An 18,086-nucleotide genomic window follows, 5' to 3' on the forward strand; every position below is an offset into this window, starting at 1 on the left:
GCATGCAGGAGTTGTGCGATTGTACTTGTGTTCACTGTGACCTTGTGTCATTTTCTTTTTCTTTTTTGTTTGCTTTGTAGTGGCAACCATTTGGTGGGGCCCCGAGGTTTAGGCCGAGGGAATATTGCACGCGTTGCAGAAACGCCTCAGGCGTTCAAGGAACTGTGTAGTGCAGCCACAGGGTTGGAGACGTTCGGCGTCATCCCTTTATGTTGTTGTTATTCGCGTAGCTGCATTTGAGCGCTTGCGCGAATCTTGGGAAGGGCGTGTAAGGCCTGGCGTCTCAGGTCAAGAGGGGTGAGTCTTTGTCGCTAATGACGCGCTTCCCAAAGAGCCTATTCTCGGGAGACGATAATCCCGGTGTAAGGACGCCCGTTATGCCAAGAAGACCACGGTCGGTTGCTTCTTTTAACGACCAGCTAAGAGGTCCGCGGCCAGAGGATTCTCGGAGGGTGACGTGAGGACAGTGTATAGACACCCATTCATCTGGATCAGAGTCCGCGGGACGGCTGTCACACTGGACAGCATAGTCATCCGACAGTAATAGCATGGGCCTGCGGCCAAACGGTGCCACCATCAATGCGTTCGCACAGTTCGCGGAACGTCTTGTGTAGGCCGGTCCTTTCGTCTCTTTCTCTCAGACCGGGGGGAAAAGTACTTGAAGAAGACAGCGAGAGGAGAGGAAGGCAATAAGCGTGTTTAGTCTGTCCAATGAACGGAGTGAATTCTTTTGGTTGGCCGTGAGGAGAATCGAGAGGGGCAACCGAGGGTTTAAAACCTGGCTCCTGTTTCTTCACGGTCGTTCTGGTCGCAGCAAAGAGTGCTCTGCACAATCGGCTCTGCCGAGGCAACGTGCGACGGTTCCAATGGTGAAATAGTCTTGTAAATGTGTACATAAGTTCCTTTAAATAAAGTCGAGTTGTTGCAACGTATCGAAAGGCACTGGTCTCCATCCTTTACAAGCAGCAGCAGCTACGACAAGACAAGACGGACACCAAGCAAACAACCTTCCACTCCCTTCTATTGCAACAGCCGCTACGCAGCTGAGAGAGCTCTGCTCAAGGGAACAGAGAGAGCGGGCAGAAGGTTTGAGTTTTACTGACGTATTTTTGTAAGTTTCGCAGCTGGGTGCACATCGTGCATTTACAAGGCACGTCGACTACACTGGTGTTTTAGCTGTAACTCATGGTTCGAAATAACGCCAGCATTCACGCTAGAACACAGAAGTCAGCATTATGGAAACGAAGTGAGCGATGGTGTAATTATGCGAAAATGAATCGTCAGCATTTTCTATCGGTTTGAAGAACACTTGAAAGAAAGGAGAATCCCTCAAGATTCGCCTTCAAGAGTTGAACGCCATAGCGGTAATAATGCCCTCGTGCATAGTTCAATCATTTAGTACACACTTTTTACTGTTATGCTACCCGAGAAGTTTTCTATTACTACGATGTAGTTGATGAAGTTTATAGTGGCTTGTGTCAGAGAAGATATCGGACATGGTTGCATTTTGTGCAATAGGTAGCACGCATCCATTCGCGTGAAATTTTTTCAAACTTGACATGCACCCACTACGTGATCGTCAGGGAATACGCGCAGTAACAGCTGTGCCTCTTGTAAATGGTGGATTAATTCACCCATGCGCCTACGAAATCTACAAGTCGACAAAATCGTTTCGGTAATCACATGTTGACGTGATAGCGTTGAAGAGCTCGTTTCACAGAAATTTCGGCGTCGACATCGCTGCTGTTGCCAGCGTCATTGTTGTTGAGCGAAAGATCATCTTCGGGGGACAAAAATTTATAGACAGATGGAAATAAAATAAAAATTAAAAAATCTCTGCATATTCACGGAGTGAATGATGATTGGGGCTAAGCGTTCGTCAGTCCATCCGTGCTTTCGTCCACCCATTCGTTCTTGCTTCCGTCCGTCCATGCGTCTGTTCGTCTGGCAAATCTTCTATCTGTCTGTCTGTATGTGTGTCTGTCCATCCGTGCACCTACCCCCCTGTCTGTCTGTCTGTGCGTCCACCAGTTCGTCCGTCTATCCGTATGTCCATCTGTCCGTTCATCTATCTAGTGCACACTCCAAGTACAGCCATCTCGTATCTTTTCATCACGTATTCATCATATACAAGTGGCACCATCCAGAGTACATTCTAAGGACCACTATTTCGTGTATGTGCCACCGGTGGCTACATACACCGTTGAAGGAAGGACAGACCCACATCCTAAGGACTTTGCCCCTAAAATTTCGGGTTTGTGTGGGGTAGAAACCCGGGTCGTTTGCGTTGCTAGTGGTTGTTCCACTACACAGCCATACCTCTGCTCATTAATGCAGGAAAAATAGCATCATCGGCTCAGAAATGCAGTGAAAATAGCTTTTATGCTTTACGAACCCCACGCATCCTGTATGCAAGCTTCATAATACAACATGAATTATTACCAGTAGTATTGCGGGGTACAAGCGCACATTGTCATGGGGCGTTAGAATATGGAATTATCCTACTGACTTCCTCGCTTAAAGCCAGTCACCCACTACAAAAGGCATACACGGTACTGCACGCTTAAGGCCACATATTGGGTGCACAGCAAGTACAAAAAGGTTTCATACACTGAGTGATTGAAATCGGTGTGTATATCTGTAACGAAAAAACAGCCTTCCTCCGTGTCTAAGTGAAAAAAAAACTGACACACACGGGTGGTAGCTGTCAAATCACACAAACCACGCTGATTTAAAGCGCGCTGATTTGTGTTGCCATGTGCTTATTCCCGATATGAGATTGCCTTGTTTCACAGCCTTTATAAACTAAAATCTGCGATTGAACGTGAAATCTGCGATTGAAAAGTTGCAAGTTGGCGCCCGTGTCTTTTAGTTTGTTTCTTCACTTCATCTCCGCACGCTTTGCACCATGTCTGTTTTTTTTACTAAGTATGAAGCAACTAGGTGAGCTAGTTATTTCAGAAAAAAAAAGTAACAAGGTTCTGGAAAAAAAAGAAGCTTAAAAATAACATAGTTAAGAAAAAACAAGCTCTGTTGTCTATATCCAGCGCTCACTCATTACTTTGGTATTAATTAGATAGCCAGCACTGCAACCACACTTGGTGTTGCACTGGCATTTCGCCTGCCGAGAGTCATTTTGTAAACCAGCTTCAAGACGTGGCGTGGCACTGTGGTAGAATAGCTGAATTTCAGGCGGAAAGGTTCTGTTTGACTCGTGCTGGGACCATGATTTTTTTTTTTGCATTCGTTTAGTCAACGATGCCGACGTTAGTTTTTCTTTAAGTTCTCGCATTTGAATCATCCGTGCTGGTTTTCGCCGATCCTGGGTATTTATAGGGTCAACTGTCAATGACCCCTGACGCATGCCCGCATGTTTTGTCCCATGTTTACAGGTATTTGCCACAGTTACGTACAGGAAAAAGTTTGACATAGTGTGCAGCAAGATTTTCATGTTGTTTATTTCGTAGGTGGAGAATAGATAGATAGATAGATAGATAGATAGATAGATAGATAGATAGATAGATAGATAGATAGATAGATAGATAGATAGATAGATAGATAGATAGATAGATAGATAGATAGATAGATAGATAGATAGATAGATAGATAGATAGATAGATAGATATATAGATAGATAGATAGATAGATAGATAGACAGATAGATAGATAGATAGATAGATAGATAGATAGATAGATAGATAGATAGATAGATAGATAGATAGATAGATAGATAGATAGATAGATAGATAGATAGTGTTGAGAAGGCACCTCCGAAATCCCACCGCTGACCTCCACTGTTGAGAAACGGCGGACCGATCCCGCCGAAGCCACCACTGTTGCGAAAGACGGCGACGCCAACACGGCCCCGGAGGCGCCACTGCTTTCAACTCCGCCGGGAAGGTCACCAGCCGTTTGGTAGCGTATGTTTATCAGCTCGCGACTGCTTCTGCGCAGAGCTGATAAGACGAGCGGACGAGACGACGGTGAGTTAAACAAGGTTTATGTACAGCATATATACAGAGGCGTTACAATTTCGGCACTGGGGCCGGCAGAGACTCGAAGAGCCGAGCTCCTCTCTCTAACACATAGGTCAGCCTTTCGCCTAAAACCGCTGACTCACACACATGTCGGCACTCCGACACGGGGACTCCTCTCCTAGGATCTCCGATCGCGACGCGCCGCAGGGCTTCTTTTATTTACACCGGGCCCAACTAAAATGTCCAATCAGAAGCGCCGCTGGTCTTCCGAGCAGGCTCCTCCAATGGGGTTCGCCGCGCGATGCGTCAGGCCACCAGACATGAGGACGCCGGCTCGCTGTCACGTGCGCAACTGACTCAATGCACGTGGGCCACAGATGCGCCGCGCGTGTTCACGCCGTGGAGTTGTTCGCGCCCGGCGGAGTGCGGGCTGGCCTTGACCCAGATTGCCTGTTTCAGAGGCACGGACGTTTGACGAGGACTCGCTGGCATAACAGCACCCCCGCCGCCAGACAATGCACCGGAAAGACGAGCTGCTTCCACGGGGCTCGGATGTCAGGTGCGCTCGTTCGCCAGGTCCCTCCAGGTTCGCCTCCAGGGCCATGGGGAGAATACAGCTCCAGACTGTTCCGGGAACACATCCCATCATTGACGACGGATCCCAGCCCCACTGGCTTGTCGCCACAACTTGCTGACCAGCTTCACTCGTCTCTTCTGACCATCTTCGGTTTCAGCACTTGTCGATGGTTCTGCAACTTGCTAAGAACGGTTCGACAACAGACAACACACGACACAAGCAAGTGCCCTCGGTCACCCGACAGAACACCAGACAAAGTATAGTACAACATATACCTATCTACGTGTTTATCGGAATTTTGTTCCCTCTACATCAAGAGGCACATGTGGGACAAAAGACCCCTAAAATGACAACTCAATTTTTTTTCCACGTACAACAACGTAACGGATTAGAATACCACATAAAGTTGGCCCCTTGAGATCACTCTGAACGAGAGCGCTCAGCCCAGGTCGTGATGAGGTCAAAATTTTGCCCCGAATCGCCAGCCAGAAACCGAAAGGTTGAGAAGTTACTAGCTGGAACGCACTGCTCAATGCACCTGCATTAGCGTTTACCTTCCCCTTTTTTTTTCTCTTTAGCGAACGTCAAAGTTGCGCTGTGGAGCAACATGCTCCACCTCAGTAACCGGCCACTTTTAGGCGACGATACCTATGCGGCACCAAGAGCGGCTCACACTTGCGACGTTGCACAGGGGAACAACGATACGGCTTGCTACTGATTGACTCCTGACCGCTTAGCTCGATATCGTGTTCGATCACCCTCATGTTTCCGGGGCGGTCCGAAAACACGTCTTCAAACTCGGAACCAATCTTTCTCAGGTCCTCTTTCTCAGGTCCTCCTTCACTTAAGCTAGGCTCTAGGTTTATCTGCTCCCAAATTACTTTCGATCCCCCTTCGATCACCTCACTAGAACTCAAATTTTCTGCTCCCTCTTCCTCTGAAGCCTTCAACAGCTGATTTACGACCGCTTGATGTTGAACATTGGGTTTCATCAAGTTGTAAATTTTGTTCTGCCGCCTTCCTACTTGCACCTCATAAGTTGTATCGCAAGGCTTCGATAATACTGTGGCGGGCCCTTCCCAATCAACCTCAAGCTTGTTCCTTTTTGGTGGCTGCAGCCGCATTACCTGATTATCAACTTCAAAAGCGCGCTTCTTCCCCGATTTCTCGTAGTGCTCCTTCGACAGCACTTTTGCCGCGTTTTTCTGGCTTTCCACGAGCGCTTCAATTTGGCTTTCCACTAGCGCTTCAATCGAGAGATCCTCACTCTGCCCTCGAATGAGCGTCTCTCGATCAACTCTCGGCAGCTCGCTCCAACTTTCCGCTACAGGCGAGAGCGTTGCATCCCTCTCGCTCTGACTCAAAGGCGCCACGTCGTCTCCCCCAGCGCATACCGCGCCGGCCGCTCCCGCGACGGGCCGCTCGCGTGACTGCTCACATGACTCATGCGGAAAATTTCCTTTTTGGGGTTCCGTCGACCCGCCGACAAGGTCACTTGAGAGTTCACCGCATGGAACCAAGTCCAGCTTCCGCGAAAGCTTTCGCGCTTGCGATCGCGTGAGAGCCATGCACGCTAAGTTGGGGAAGAACGATTTGCCCTGCTCTTTGAGAAGCTGCTCTGAGTTGTTGGAGAATAGATAAGGAAAACGATCGTTCAGCGCGGCAGACACAGCTGCTTCGGTGCGAAGCTCACCGAACGGGCCTTCAATGACAACCGTGGCGATTGGTAAGCGAACACTCTGCACCTCGGCGACTTGCCTGATCCACGCGCATTCTCCTGTGAAGTCATCCGGAGACACCAATGAAGGATGGACAACGTCCATGGTTGCCGCTGAGTCTCTAAGTGCTCGGCACGTTTTCTCATTGACCCTAATTTCTTGGAGATACGGCTCCAACAACCGAATGTTTTTTTCTGATTCTCGGATCGTTGCGAAGGCAAATTTTTCCTGACAGTTTCTCGCGATGTGCCCTTCCTTTTTACAGTTGTAGCAGATTAGCGGCTTCCGTTTGTTTTCCGATTCAAATGTCTGTGTGGTAGAAACCTCACTCGATCTCTCCGCTTCTGTTTGCCCTTCCCCTACACTGTCCTTCGTAAGAGACGGGTCCCTTTTGAAATTACGGTGCGGAACGGGTTTCCGTTGATCAGGTTTCCTTGAAAAGCCCTCTTTCTTTTCATCCTTTTCAACGCGCGCTGCCCTGCTATGCAACTTTCGGCGAGTATAATACTCCTCAGCTAACTCTGCTGCCTTGTTTAGCTGTACTTCACCAAGTTTGTCCTGCAGCCAAAGTTTGACATCCTCCTCGATGCAGCGGTAGAATTGCTCCAATGCAACGCATTCCACCACTTTATCGCGGTCGTCATAAACACCTTCGCCCTTGAGCCATTCAATCAAATCGGCGTTAAGACGAAACGCGAAGTCAACGTGTGACTCATTCCCCTTTTTAGCATACCGGAACCTTTGCCTGAAAGCCTCGGGTGACAACTTATAACGTCTCAAGAGCACTTCCTTAACCTCGTCATAGCTCTCAAACGCTTCCCTCGACAAGCAAGTTATCGCGTCGGACACTTCGCCGGGAAGAAGAGCTAGCAGGTTCCGCGCCCAAAGAGACTGCTCCAAAGCATTTCGCTCACAGACGTGTTCAAACTTGACGAGATACTTCGCCATGTCCTCGCCCACTACGAACGGTGGCAGTTGATCCCGAATTCTAATACCGCTGACCTGACTCGTCGGAGAAGCTACGCTAGGCGCCTGCGAACACTGTAGGATTGCCAATTCTAGTCGTTTCAACTCGAGGCGCTCCTGTCTCTCGGCCTCCTCGCGCTCGCGACGTTCGCGCCTTTCAGCTTCTTCACGTTCGCGAGCTTCTCGCCTTTCAGCCTCTTCACGTTCGCGAGCTTCTCGCCTTTCTTCACGTTCGCGAGCTTCGCGCCTTTCTTCACGTTCGCGAGCTTCGCGCCTTTCAGCCTCTTCACGAGCTTCTCGCCTTTCAGCCTCCTCACGTTCGCGAGCTTCTACTTCTCGCCTTTCAGCCTCCTCACGGCGTGCTTTAATATCCACCCAGGCCTCATCGACTTCCTCAGCCGACACTCCCTCATCCTTCATGATCTCAAGGATCGCTTGCTTTCGTTTCGCACGGCCCAAAGTAATGCCGAGTTCCTCACAAATTTCGATGAGTTCCTTCACTTTAAGGTTCTCCATCGTTCACACTAGCCTCTTGCTGTTTGCCCCTGTTAAGAATCTACTTGCCGTACCCACTATAAGCCTACTAGCAAGACGCGCAAGCAATATTAACACTGCCGTGTTTACCACCTCCGCATTAACTTTGGTTTCAAAGCACTTCAACTTGGCTTGAAACGATCAAAGCTCACTCGAATGCTTCACACAGCCCTTCTATAAACTACTACAACCTGAGCTAGAGTAGTCTGGTGAACTGAGGGGAAAACGTCAGGCACTCACCGCATCGATGTCGCTGACGCCGGCCGATCCCGCAGCTGCCAACCACTGTTGAGAAGGCACCTCCGAAATCCCACCGCTGACCTCCACTGTTGAGAAACGGCGGACCGATCCCGCCGAAGCCACCACTGTTGCGAAAGACGGCGACGCCAACACGGCCCCGGAGGCGCCACTGCTTTCAACTCCGCCGGGAAGGTCACCAGCCGTTTGGTAGCGTATGTTTATCAGCTCGCGACTGCTTCTGCGCAGAGCTGATAAGACGAGCGGACGAGACGACGGTGAGTTAAACAAGGTTTATGTACAGCATATATACAGAGGCGTTACAATTTCGGCACTGGGGCCGGCAGAGACTCGAAGAGCCGAGCTCCTCTCTCTAACACATAGGTCAGCCTTTCGCCTAAAACCGCTGACTCACACACATGTCGGCACTCCGACACGGGGACTCCTCTCCTAGGATCTCCGATCGCGACGCGCCGCAGGGCTTCTTTTATTTACACCGGGCCCAACTAAAATGTCCAATCAGAAGCGCCGCTGGTCTTCCGAGCAGGCTCCTCCAATGGGGTTCGCCGCGCGATGCGTCAGGCCACAGACATGAGGACGCCGGCTCGCTGTCACGTGCGCAACTGACTCAATGCACGTGGGCCACAGATGCGCCGCGCGTGTTCACGCCGTGGAGTTGTTCGCGCCCGGCGGAGTGCGGCTGGCCTTGACCCAGATTGCCTGTTTCAGAGGCACGGACGTTTGACGAGGACTCGCTGGCATAACAATAGATAGATAGATAGATAGATAGATAGATAGATAGATAGATAGATAGATAGATAGATAGATAGATAGATAGATAGATAGATAGACAGATAGATAGATAGATAGATAGATATATAGATAGATAGATAGATAGATAGATAGATAGATAGATAGATAGATAGATAGATAGATAGATAGATAGATAGATAGATAGATAGATAGATAGATAGATAGATAGATAGATAGATAGATAGATAGATAGATAGATAGATAGATAGATAGACAGACAGACAGACAGACAGACAGACAGACAGACAGACAGACAGACAGACAGACAGACAGACAGATAGATAGATAGATAGATAGATAGATAGATAGATAGATAGATAGATAGATAGATAGATAGATAGATAGATAGATAGATAGATAGATAGATAGATAGATAGATAGATAGATAGATAGATAGATAGATAGATAGATAGATAGATAGATAGATAGATAGATAGATAGATAGATAGATAGATGCGTTTAAGGTGCGCTTGGTTCTCTATTTATGTAATTGTTGATCGTTCGCTGATTATTTATGTAATTAGGCGAGATGCGGCCGCTTTACTTTCTCGCAGCCCCGACAACCAACATTATTACTCTAAAATTCTGCACCACTACAAAGTATGACTGGTGCATCTATATCCGGTAAGCAAAGAACCAGAATTGACGATACATTACGAAAAGAAATGCTCGCTTAATATCTGCTAACAGCACGTACCATACACCATCCGATCCTGGCCTTCATCTTTCGATAGCATCCTGGGATTGATGAGAGGTGGGTCGTACGGATTGGTTGATCGTAGTTTCACTCGGCCTCGGGACCTTGGCTTGACTAACACTACTCCGCACATAAAGCCCGTCCTAAGAAATGGATGTACCATTTTTTTACCGAAGGGAAGTACCAACTTAACGGCTCGCTTTTTTATTGTTTTCGGCTAACATACAATATTGCCAGGGAAACTGAAAAGGTTGTTATTGCAAGTAATGCAGATGTAAAAAGGGAAAAAAGTGGACGAAAATATAACTTGCCCCTGGCAGGATCCGAACCTTCTACCTCCGAATAACACGTCTGATGCTCTACCAACTGAGCAACGGTGACGGTGATACCCCCGTCCATTTTATAGGGTTTTTGTGTGCATTTGAACGTGAGAGCTTCAGCCAGCGGCACCTTTTGCCATCACGGTGATTGCTGAACATTTATTTTGCCAATTATTGCGTCACATACACGTCATATCATTAAGAACTTCCCTGGCACGTTTGATAGACTCCATAAATAATGTTACAATATTTTTTACTTCGTAGCTAGCACACAGACTAGTTTGTAGTTTTCAAAGCAACACACGTTCATCATTACCAACTGACCCGGTGAAGCCCCGTCCCCCTCACAGTCGCGACTGCCCTCTGCGCGAATCTACTTTTTGTTTTCGCAAAACAAAAAGTAGATTTTGTAAACACGCGGTGAATAGCATTGAGAGATCGTGTATTCCTGCCTTACACCCTTCTCTATTTGAATCTTGTCACTTTCTTTATGGAGAGCTATGGTGGCTGTAAATCCACTGTACATTTCTTCAAGTACGCTTATGTAGCGTTCGTCGATGCCTTGATTATGTGGTGCTTGAAATACTGCTGATGTATAGACTGATGCCGGTGTCACACGGTAACTTTTAATTGCGATCAGTGTCGATCCGGATTAACAAAGATTTAGATTAAGTGCTGCTACACGGTCACTTTTAATCACAATCAGGCGTGATCGGGGTCAAGACTCGCAATGCGCGCATCGTGATCTGCCTGATAGATCGCGATATTTTTCTCGTCTGCACCCCCTAGCCGAGCTTGTTGAAAGTACAATAAGCTAGAAAATCAAGCCCACTTCAATTAAAAGACTAATTTGAAACAGCTAGATGTTATATTTAAAAGCAAATTTTAATCTGTTTATTCGGTTTTAGTCTATTTTAATCTGAAACAATATCTTAAGTTTTGCATATTTTGAGGTTCGCGTCGACCGCATGTAGTTACGGGAGAAGCAGACGAGAAGCAGACGACAAGCAGTCGACCATTGCCTTCAGTGCTTAGTTCAACTCCCGCCCCGTCGGAGCTGTTGGAGCACCTCGAAGGAAACTGATTATGAGTGTCACAAGCCTTTTTATTACGTCGCAACGTACGCGCACTTCGTGGTCGAATGGAGATCCCTTCACAGTAATCATTTACCGCTGGCAGGAGCGACTGGAACAGACTTGAGGCGCCAGAAGTGAAACACTGGCGCGTACAAAGAGAATGGGCACGGCGGCACCCGAAGCATGCAGAGCGCTAATCCCTTCTTGTATGTCGTACAGATCAGCACTTTCCTGCTGCTGATACCGGCGGGGCATGAGGAAGCGGGCAAACCGACGACAGCGTGGACAGCAAATCCAGGCCGTGATAAAGCCCGCCACGTGCAACACGCGCCGGTTGGTCTGGATGGCCGGCCCTACAAGTTGGACCCGTTAGGTTCAGCGACGTACTGCGCCGACGCCATCTTCAGCGCCCCCTCGGTGCCTCACTCAACGTCGACAACCCTGGATATAAATACGGCCCCCCAAGCGACGGTGATTAATGGGCACGGCGGCACCCGAAGCATGCAGAGCGCTAATCCCTTCTTGTATGTCGTACAGATCAGCACTTTCCTGCTGCTGATACCGGCGGGGCATGAAGAAGCGGGCAAACCGACGACAGCGTGGACAGCAAATCCAGGCCGTGATAAAGCCCGCCACGTGCAACACGCGCCGGTTGGTCTGGATGGCCGGCCCTACAAGTTGGACCCGTTGGGTTCAGCGACGTACTGCGCCGACGCCATCTTCAGCGCCCCCTCGGTGCCTCACTAAACGTCGACAACCCTGGATATAAATACGGCCCCCCAAGCGACGGTGATTAATGGGCACGGCGGCACCCGAAGCATGCAGAGCGCTAATCCCTTCTTGTATGTCGTACAGGTGAGAAAACGCTACGGCGAATGCGTGCGTTCTGACTGCCTCTTCTTGATTGTGCTGCCGTGCCCAAGGTTGCTTTGTGATCCCTTGTGTAACTTGTCCTGTTATTTGAGGGACCTGTTATTACTAGCAGGTGACGTCGAGACAAACCCCGGGCCCGACTTAAAACAAATTTCTCAACAACTAACGCAAATTGCTGGTGATATTAAAGAAATTAAAGAAGAACGACTAACCGCTATTGAGTCCAAATTAGAAAAACTGGCTGCCTTAGATGAAAAAATACTGGACTGCACCACAAAAGTTTCCGCCTTAGAAAAAGTAGTATCAGGCCTAGAATTAAAGCTGGATGAATTATAAAACCGGTCAAGAAGAAGTAACTTGATAGTGTATGGCATCCCTGAGGATGAAAAAGAAGACGAGGAATCACTAGAGCAAGTAATAAACAATACAGTTGCGAAAGGTGTTCTGAAAATTGAACCTGTTTCAATCGAAAGGATACATCGGCTCGGTAAACCAAGCGCGAACAAAACTAGACCAATAATTTTCAAACTCCTTGATGATCGAGACAAAACAAAGATTTTGAAAAACTGTCATAAACTAAAGGATACCGACATATCAATTAGTGAAGACTTTTCCCAGCGTGTGCGTAATATAAGGAAAAAATTGTGGGACTCGGCGAAACCAAATAAAAAATCCGGGCAAAAGGTACATCTTGTCTACGACAAAATTAGTATAGACCGTATTCTTTATCGCTGGGATGACACTGTAAACGATAAAGTGATGATTGGCGAGGCAAAAAATCCCTGAACTGGAAAAAAAACCTGCCAAGCGACGGGCCGGCGTCTCGCACTCGAAACCGCCCCAGTTGAGGTTTATAAATGTGAATTGCCGAAGTGTCTTAAACAAATTAGAATTTCTTGAATGCCTACTTCTCGACCTTGAGCCAGACTTTGTTGCTTTAACCGAAACCTGGTTAAATAATGACATTTTAGATAGTGAAGTAACGCCCCCAAATTACAATATAATACGGAAGGACAGACCGACACGAGGCGGTGGAGTAGCGTTAATGATAAAACGCGAAATACAATACACTGTGCTGCCAGAGGTTGAAGGTGTAGAAGCTGTCTTTTTGAAACTAAAATTTGGCCTTCACACAACAATTGTGGGCTGCTGCTATCGCAGTCCTACTTCTGGCGAAGATAGCATGCAATCGCTCTACAACTACATTGAACAAAACATACAAAGTGCAAGATTCATCTTGTTGGGTGATTTTAACCTTCCTGATATCGACTGGCGATCCATGAAATTTCATTCCGCATGCTCAGATGTCCTCATCGACACAATGCTGCGATTTAATCTTCACCAAGTAGTCAACCAACCAACACGTGTCCAGGGAGAAACTTCAAATATTCTTGACCTTATATTCTTGAGTAACCACTTCCCAGCCGATGAAACAAACATTGAAGTTATGGATGGCATATCTGATCACAAGCTCACTTTGTGCACTGTCCCCTTTCGTGATAAAATAGAACCAACGAACATAAAAATTACTTACCCGGATTTTAAATATGCCGACGACACCAGCATACTAAATTATCTAATTATAAAGTTTCCGTCCTTCGAAGAATTGTCGAATGATAGTTCCACGACCATTGAAACGTTATGTTCTCAGTTAAAAGAAATTATGCACCACTGTATTAATACCTTTGTACCTCTTAGAGTGAAAAAAATTAAGAAACACAACCCGTGGATAACACGTGAGGTAATACATGCGAAACGCAAAGTAAAGCGAATACGAAAGAGAATGAAACAAAAACCCGCAGCAGTAACAGTAAATGATTTGTCTGCTGCTGTGAGTGACCTAAAAACAAAAATCAAAACAGCGAAGAGCAACTATTTCACTAAAACGTTGCCAAACTTTCTAAAAAATTCCCCCAGCAACTTTTGGAGCTACCTAAAGCCTGCAAAAAACAACAAAAGCAACACACCCCCGGAAAAAGATAACCCGATCACTGCAGACAAAATGAACAGCTATTTCAAGTCTGTATTCACTGTCGATGACGGAAACATTCCAGACATCGACACTAGTGCGGAAGGTACCCTGGAATCGATTATTGTCAATGAGGCCAGTGTCATAAATCTCTTGTTAAACTTGGACACAAAAAAAGGAGCAGGGCCTGACAACATTCCTAATATCTTTCTTGTAAGATATGCAGAGGTGCTAGCTAAATATCTGTGCGTCATGTTTAACAAATCACTATCAACGTGCTCTTTACCTGTGGAGTGGAAAAAGGCCAAAGTTGTTCCTGTGCATAAAGGAGGATGCGGAAATGATATATCTAACTTTAGACCTATATCCCTGACATGTACAATCTGTAAAATCTTGGAGCACATAATTCTTAAACAAATAACTGTTTTCCTAGAAGAAAAACGTATATTATCTCCCTATCAGCATGGCTTTCGCCGAGGTCTTTCAACCATAACCCAATTAGTGGAATTAACACATGAGGTATCCCAGAGTATTGACTACCAAAAACAAACTGATCTAATCTTCCTCGATTTTGCCAAAGCATTCGACAAGGTATCACACAAGAAACTACTTCAAAAACTTGAGGCCACCTTAGGAAATTCTACTGTTCTTAACTGGATAAAAAATTATCTTACTGATCGTACACAGTATGTGGAATTTAACGATGAAACCTCTGCTACCACCTCCGTCACGTCTGGAGTTCCGCAGGGCTGTGTGCTGGCGCCAATTTTGTTTCTTCTCTTTATTAATGATTTGCCTACAAATATTAAGGAAAAAATCAAATTATTCGCGGATGACTGCGTGCTATATCGAGAAATAAACTCAACGGAGGACCATGTAGCTTTAAATAGTGCTTTACAAGATGTTTCCTGCTGGTGCCGTAAATGGCAGATGTCACTTGATGCAAACAAGTGTACAATTTTATCAGTAAGTCGAAAAAAAAACTAGGCCAAATTTTCTTTACACCATTAATGACATTCCCATAACTAGAGTAAGTCAGCATAAATATCTTGGAATTATTATAACTGAAGATCTAAGATGGGATGCACACATAAGTTACGTTACTTCAGCTGCACTACGCCGCTTGTTTACACTCAGATACCGGCTTCGCCAGGCCCCTCCTTCTCTAAAACTGCTTGCATACACTTCCCTTGTGCGATCATTACTTGAATACGGTAATATTATTTGGTCACCATTCACAAAACAGCAAATCACGAAACTGGAAGGAATACAAAGGAAAGCTATGAGGTTCATTTACAACAAGTACAGACATACAGATTCTCCGACTAAACTAATGAAAAAAGCTGGATTACTTACCCTAATGAATAGAACAAGGTTAGCACGTGCAAAATTCATACATGAATTAATACATGGTCATTTAAACATTGATGTATCCGCCTATCTTACGTTTGATCAAACTAGAACAACACGCCAAAAACACCCAATGAGACTTAACGAATACTCCTTCAACACAAACTGCTTTAAGTACTCATTCTTTCCGTTAGCCACTAATGAATGGAATAAACTGGATCCGAGTATCTCCAGCACTACCGAATTAGCAAAATTTCTAACCCTTGTCGAAAATGAACTTTGTATTATGCAAACGAAATCACCTGGTTGACTTTAATATGTGTGTTCGTGTGAACATTGTACGAGCGAAGTATCATGTCATCATATTTTTTCTTTAAGCAATTTTTACTACTGAATCCAGGTGAAGAGAAATCGCTCTGTTGATTCTTGAACATGTTTCTGTTTTTCAGTGTGTATAAATTTGCCCTTCCTTGAAATACTTCGCCATATTGTAGGGTAGTTTCTTATTGCTGTAATTTCTTGTTTCTTGATGCATATGCCAATATGTCAACCAATGTGTCAACCAAGTCGCTGCATTTATTTTCTTCTGACAACTTTTCTTTACACTAATGTTTTATGCCTTCTTTGATCTGAAATTGTTAAATGATCCGATTCTGTTAGTTTCATTCTGTACTTTATCGCGATGTATGTCTTTATTGTGTACCTATTCGAATTTTTATGTTCACGCCCTTCCTGCTAAAATCCCTGATGGGATTGGCAGTATGTCGAAATAAATAAATAAAAAATAAATATACGCTTCACGGTGACTAGACGGCTACGAGCGGGGCCCATCAGAAATAAAACAATGGTTAAGAATTTCACCCAGCAATACAGGTGAATGCTACGAAAATTTTATCGAATGATAGGTTTAATAACTTACTATTGTAGTGGCATGCAAAGTTTTTCACGTTTGAGTAGCTCTCGCATTATTAACATTGCTGATAAAGGGCTCTATAGATATATTGTATATATTGTACGCCGGGTTCTTCAGTGGCCTGTTTTAGGGCACGCAAATGCCACCTGGGACATTTTGTCTTACCCATTCTCGAACCGGATTAGCTTAAACCGTGTATCAGTGGACATAAAGTTGATCGCCATCAAGAAAACTGATCCAGATCACCCTGATCGCCCTTAAAAGTGCCTGTGTGACACCGGTATGAGTCAAACATCATCTCGCAATCTATGAAAGCTATGTATAAGGGTTTGTTGTAAGCTGCGCATTTCTCTATTACCTGAATAATAGTAGGAATATTGTCTATTGTGGAATATCATGTACAAAATACTGCTTGGTTCTTTGGTTGATTCACGACATGGTCATGATTATATTACTGCTATGTTTTTACTCGCCTTAGGGCGAGGAATTTTAAGGCCGCTATACAGCCGCTAATCGAAATCATTATCTACATCTCTTGTCCTATGAACTGGCGCTTTTTGGACATCAAATCGCCCTTGCGCACAAAGCACCAAGTATCATCATCATCTTGCTTTTGAGTGCGTGGCGAGAGCCCCTGAGCTATGAAGAAGCACCACCGTCAACATTGAAAAGGCAAACTTTTTTAACGATCACCTACTGCTGGCGATGGTGACCTCAAGGGAACTATGGCGTTTTCAGCATCAACGCAGCGCACGTTTCGATATCCTTGCCATTCCTCGCCTGGCATTCCAATTTGTTACTATCGCATTCTTTGCTTCACCTTTGCGGCAAAGTTGTAAAGGTGTCGATAAAACTGCGTAGCCAAGACAAACACATGTGGGCATCGTGTTTGAGACTCCTACCTAACGTAACCAGGGTCGCTTTGACACACTCAACAAGAGACACTTAACAATCGGGGCTTTCACGCTTGCGCGTAAATGGTGTTGACCCTCGACTCCTTGACACGGCTACTCGAAAATCAGATGCTTATGCAGATGCATGAAGCACATGCTAATCAGATGATTAGCATGTGCTTCATTAGAATGTGCCGCCAGACGTCATTCTTTCAAAAAACTTAGTGTGTAAGTTTCCGCACTAGAAGGCTTCATCGAGGAAGGGACCACCGCTGCGTAGATTACGTATGCCGACAGCTACTATAAAGTATGTTCCTTTGGTATGTTCTCATAACCACCGCATCGGAGAGCACACTCCACTTTTTATGGTGCATTGTATTTTGAAAAACTACGTCTCCTGGCTTCAAAGCTGTGATAAACGAATAAACATACTGTAGTGTCTGCAGACGGCGCGACGAAGGCACAACGAACACACTCAACCCAAGCCACACAAAGCTCTTTTCCCGGTGGCGCTATATATATATATATATATATATAGATATATATATATATATATATATATATATATATCCTGCCCAGGGCAAGTTATTTTTTCACCCACTTTTCTTTCTTCATATTTACATTACAATTTGGTCTAATACCTTCCCCTATACTTTCCTCGTCATGATTGTCTGTTAGATATCAATATCATTGATATTGTGCAAAACACAGAAAAACGAGCCCCTAAGTAAACACTTCTTTCCTTATTATATATATATATATATATATATATATATATATATATATATATATATATATATATGTGTGTGTGTGTGTGTGTGTGTGTGTGTGTGTGTGTGTGTGTGTGTGTGTGTGTGTGTGTGTGTGTGTGTGTGTGTGTGTGTGTGTGTGTGTAAATATATTTACCCATGTTGACTACGCTCCCGTTGTGCCATATCCCATACCTTCACGAAGACTAACTGGCCCATTGAATTATTACTCCCATTATATATATATATATATATATGTGTGTGTGTGTGTGTGTGTGTGTGTAAATATATTTATCCATGTTGACTACGCTCCCGTTGTGCCATATCCCATACCTTCACGAAGACTAACTGGCCCATTGAATTATTACTCCCATTATATATATATATATATATAAATATATATATATATATATATATATATATA

General features: G+C 45.3%; 1 protein-coding gene across 7 annotated transcripts in view; it reads right to left on the reverse strand.

Annotated features, from left to right (window-relative positions):
- The window catches only part of LOC142767686 (ecdysone oxidase-like), an 80,724-nt gene that overhangs the window by 37,330 nt on the left and 25,308 nt on the right, over nt 1–18,086 (reverse strand). For 4 of the 7 annotated variants that reach the window (XR_012885108.1, XR_012885109.1, XM_075869869.1 and 1 more), the window contains exon 2: nt 9,520–9,662. The exons of the other annotated variants lie outside the window; for them this stretch is intronic. Coding sequence is in view for 1 of the 4 variants with exons in the window: in XM_075869869.1 (XP_075725984.1) it covers nt 9,520–9,546 (27 nt within the window). In the remaining 3 variants the exon portion in view is untranslated. The remainder of the gene's footprint in view (nt 1–9,519; nt 9,663–18,086) is intronic. 7 annotated transcript variants of the gene reach the window in all.

Source organism: Rhipicephalus microplus, chromosome 7 (assembly GCF_043290135.1).
Source record: "Rhipicephalus microplus isolate Deutch F79 chromosome 7, USDA_Rmic, whole genome shotgun sequence".
In the NCBI taxonomy this organism is placed as follows: domain Eukaryota; kingdom Metazoa; phylum Arthropoda; class Arachnida; order Ixodida; family Ixodidae; genus Rhipicephalus; species Rhipicephalus microplus.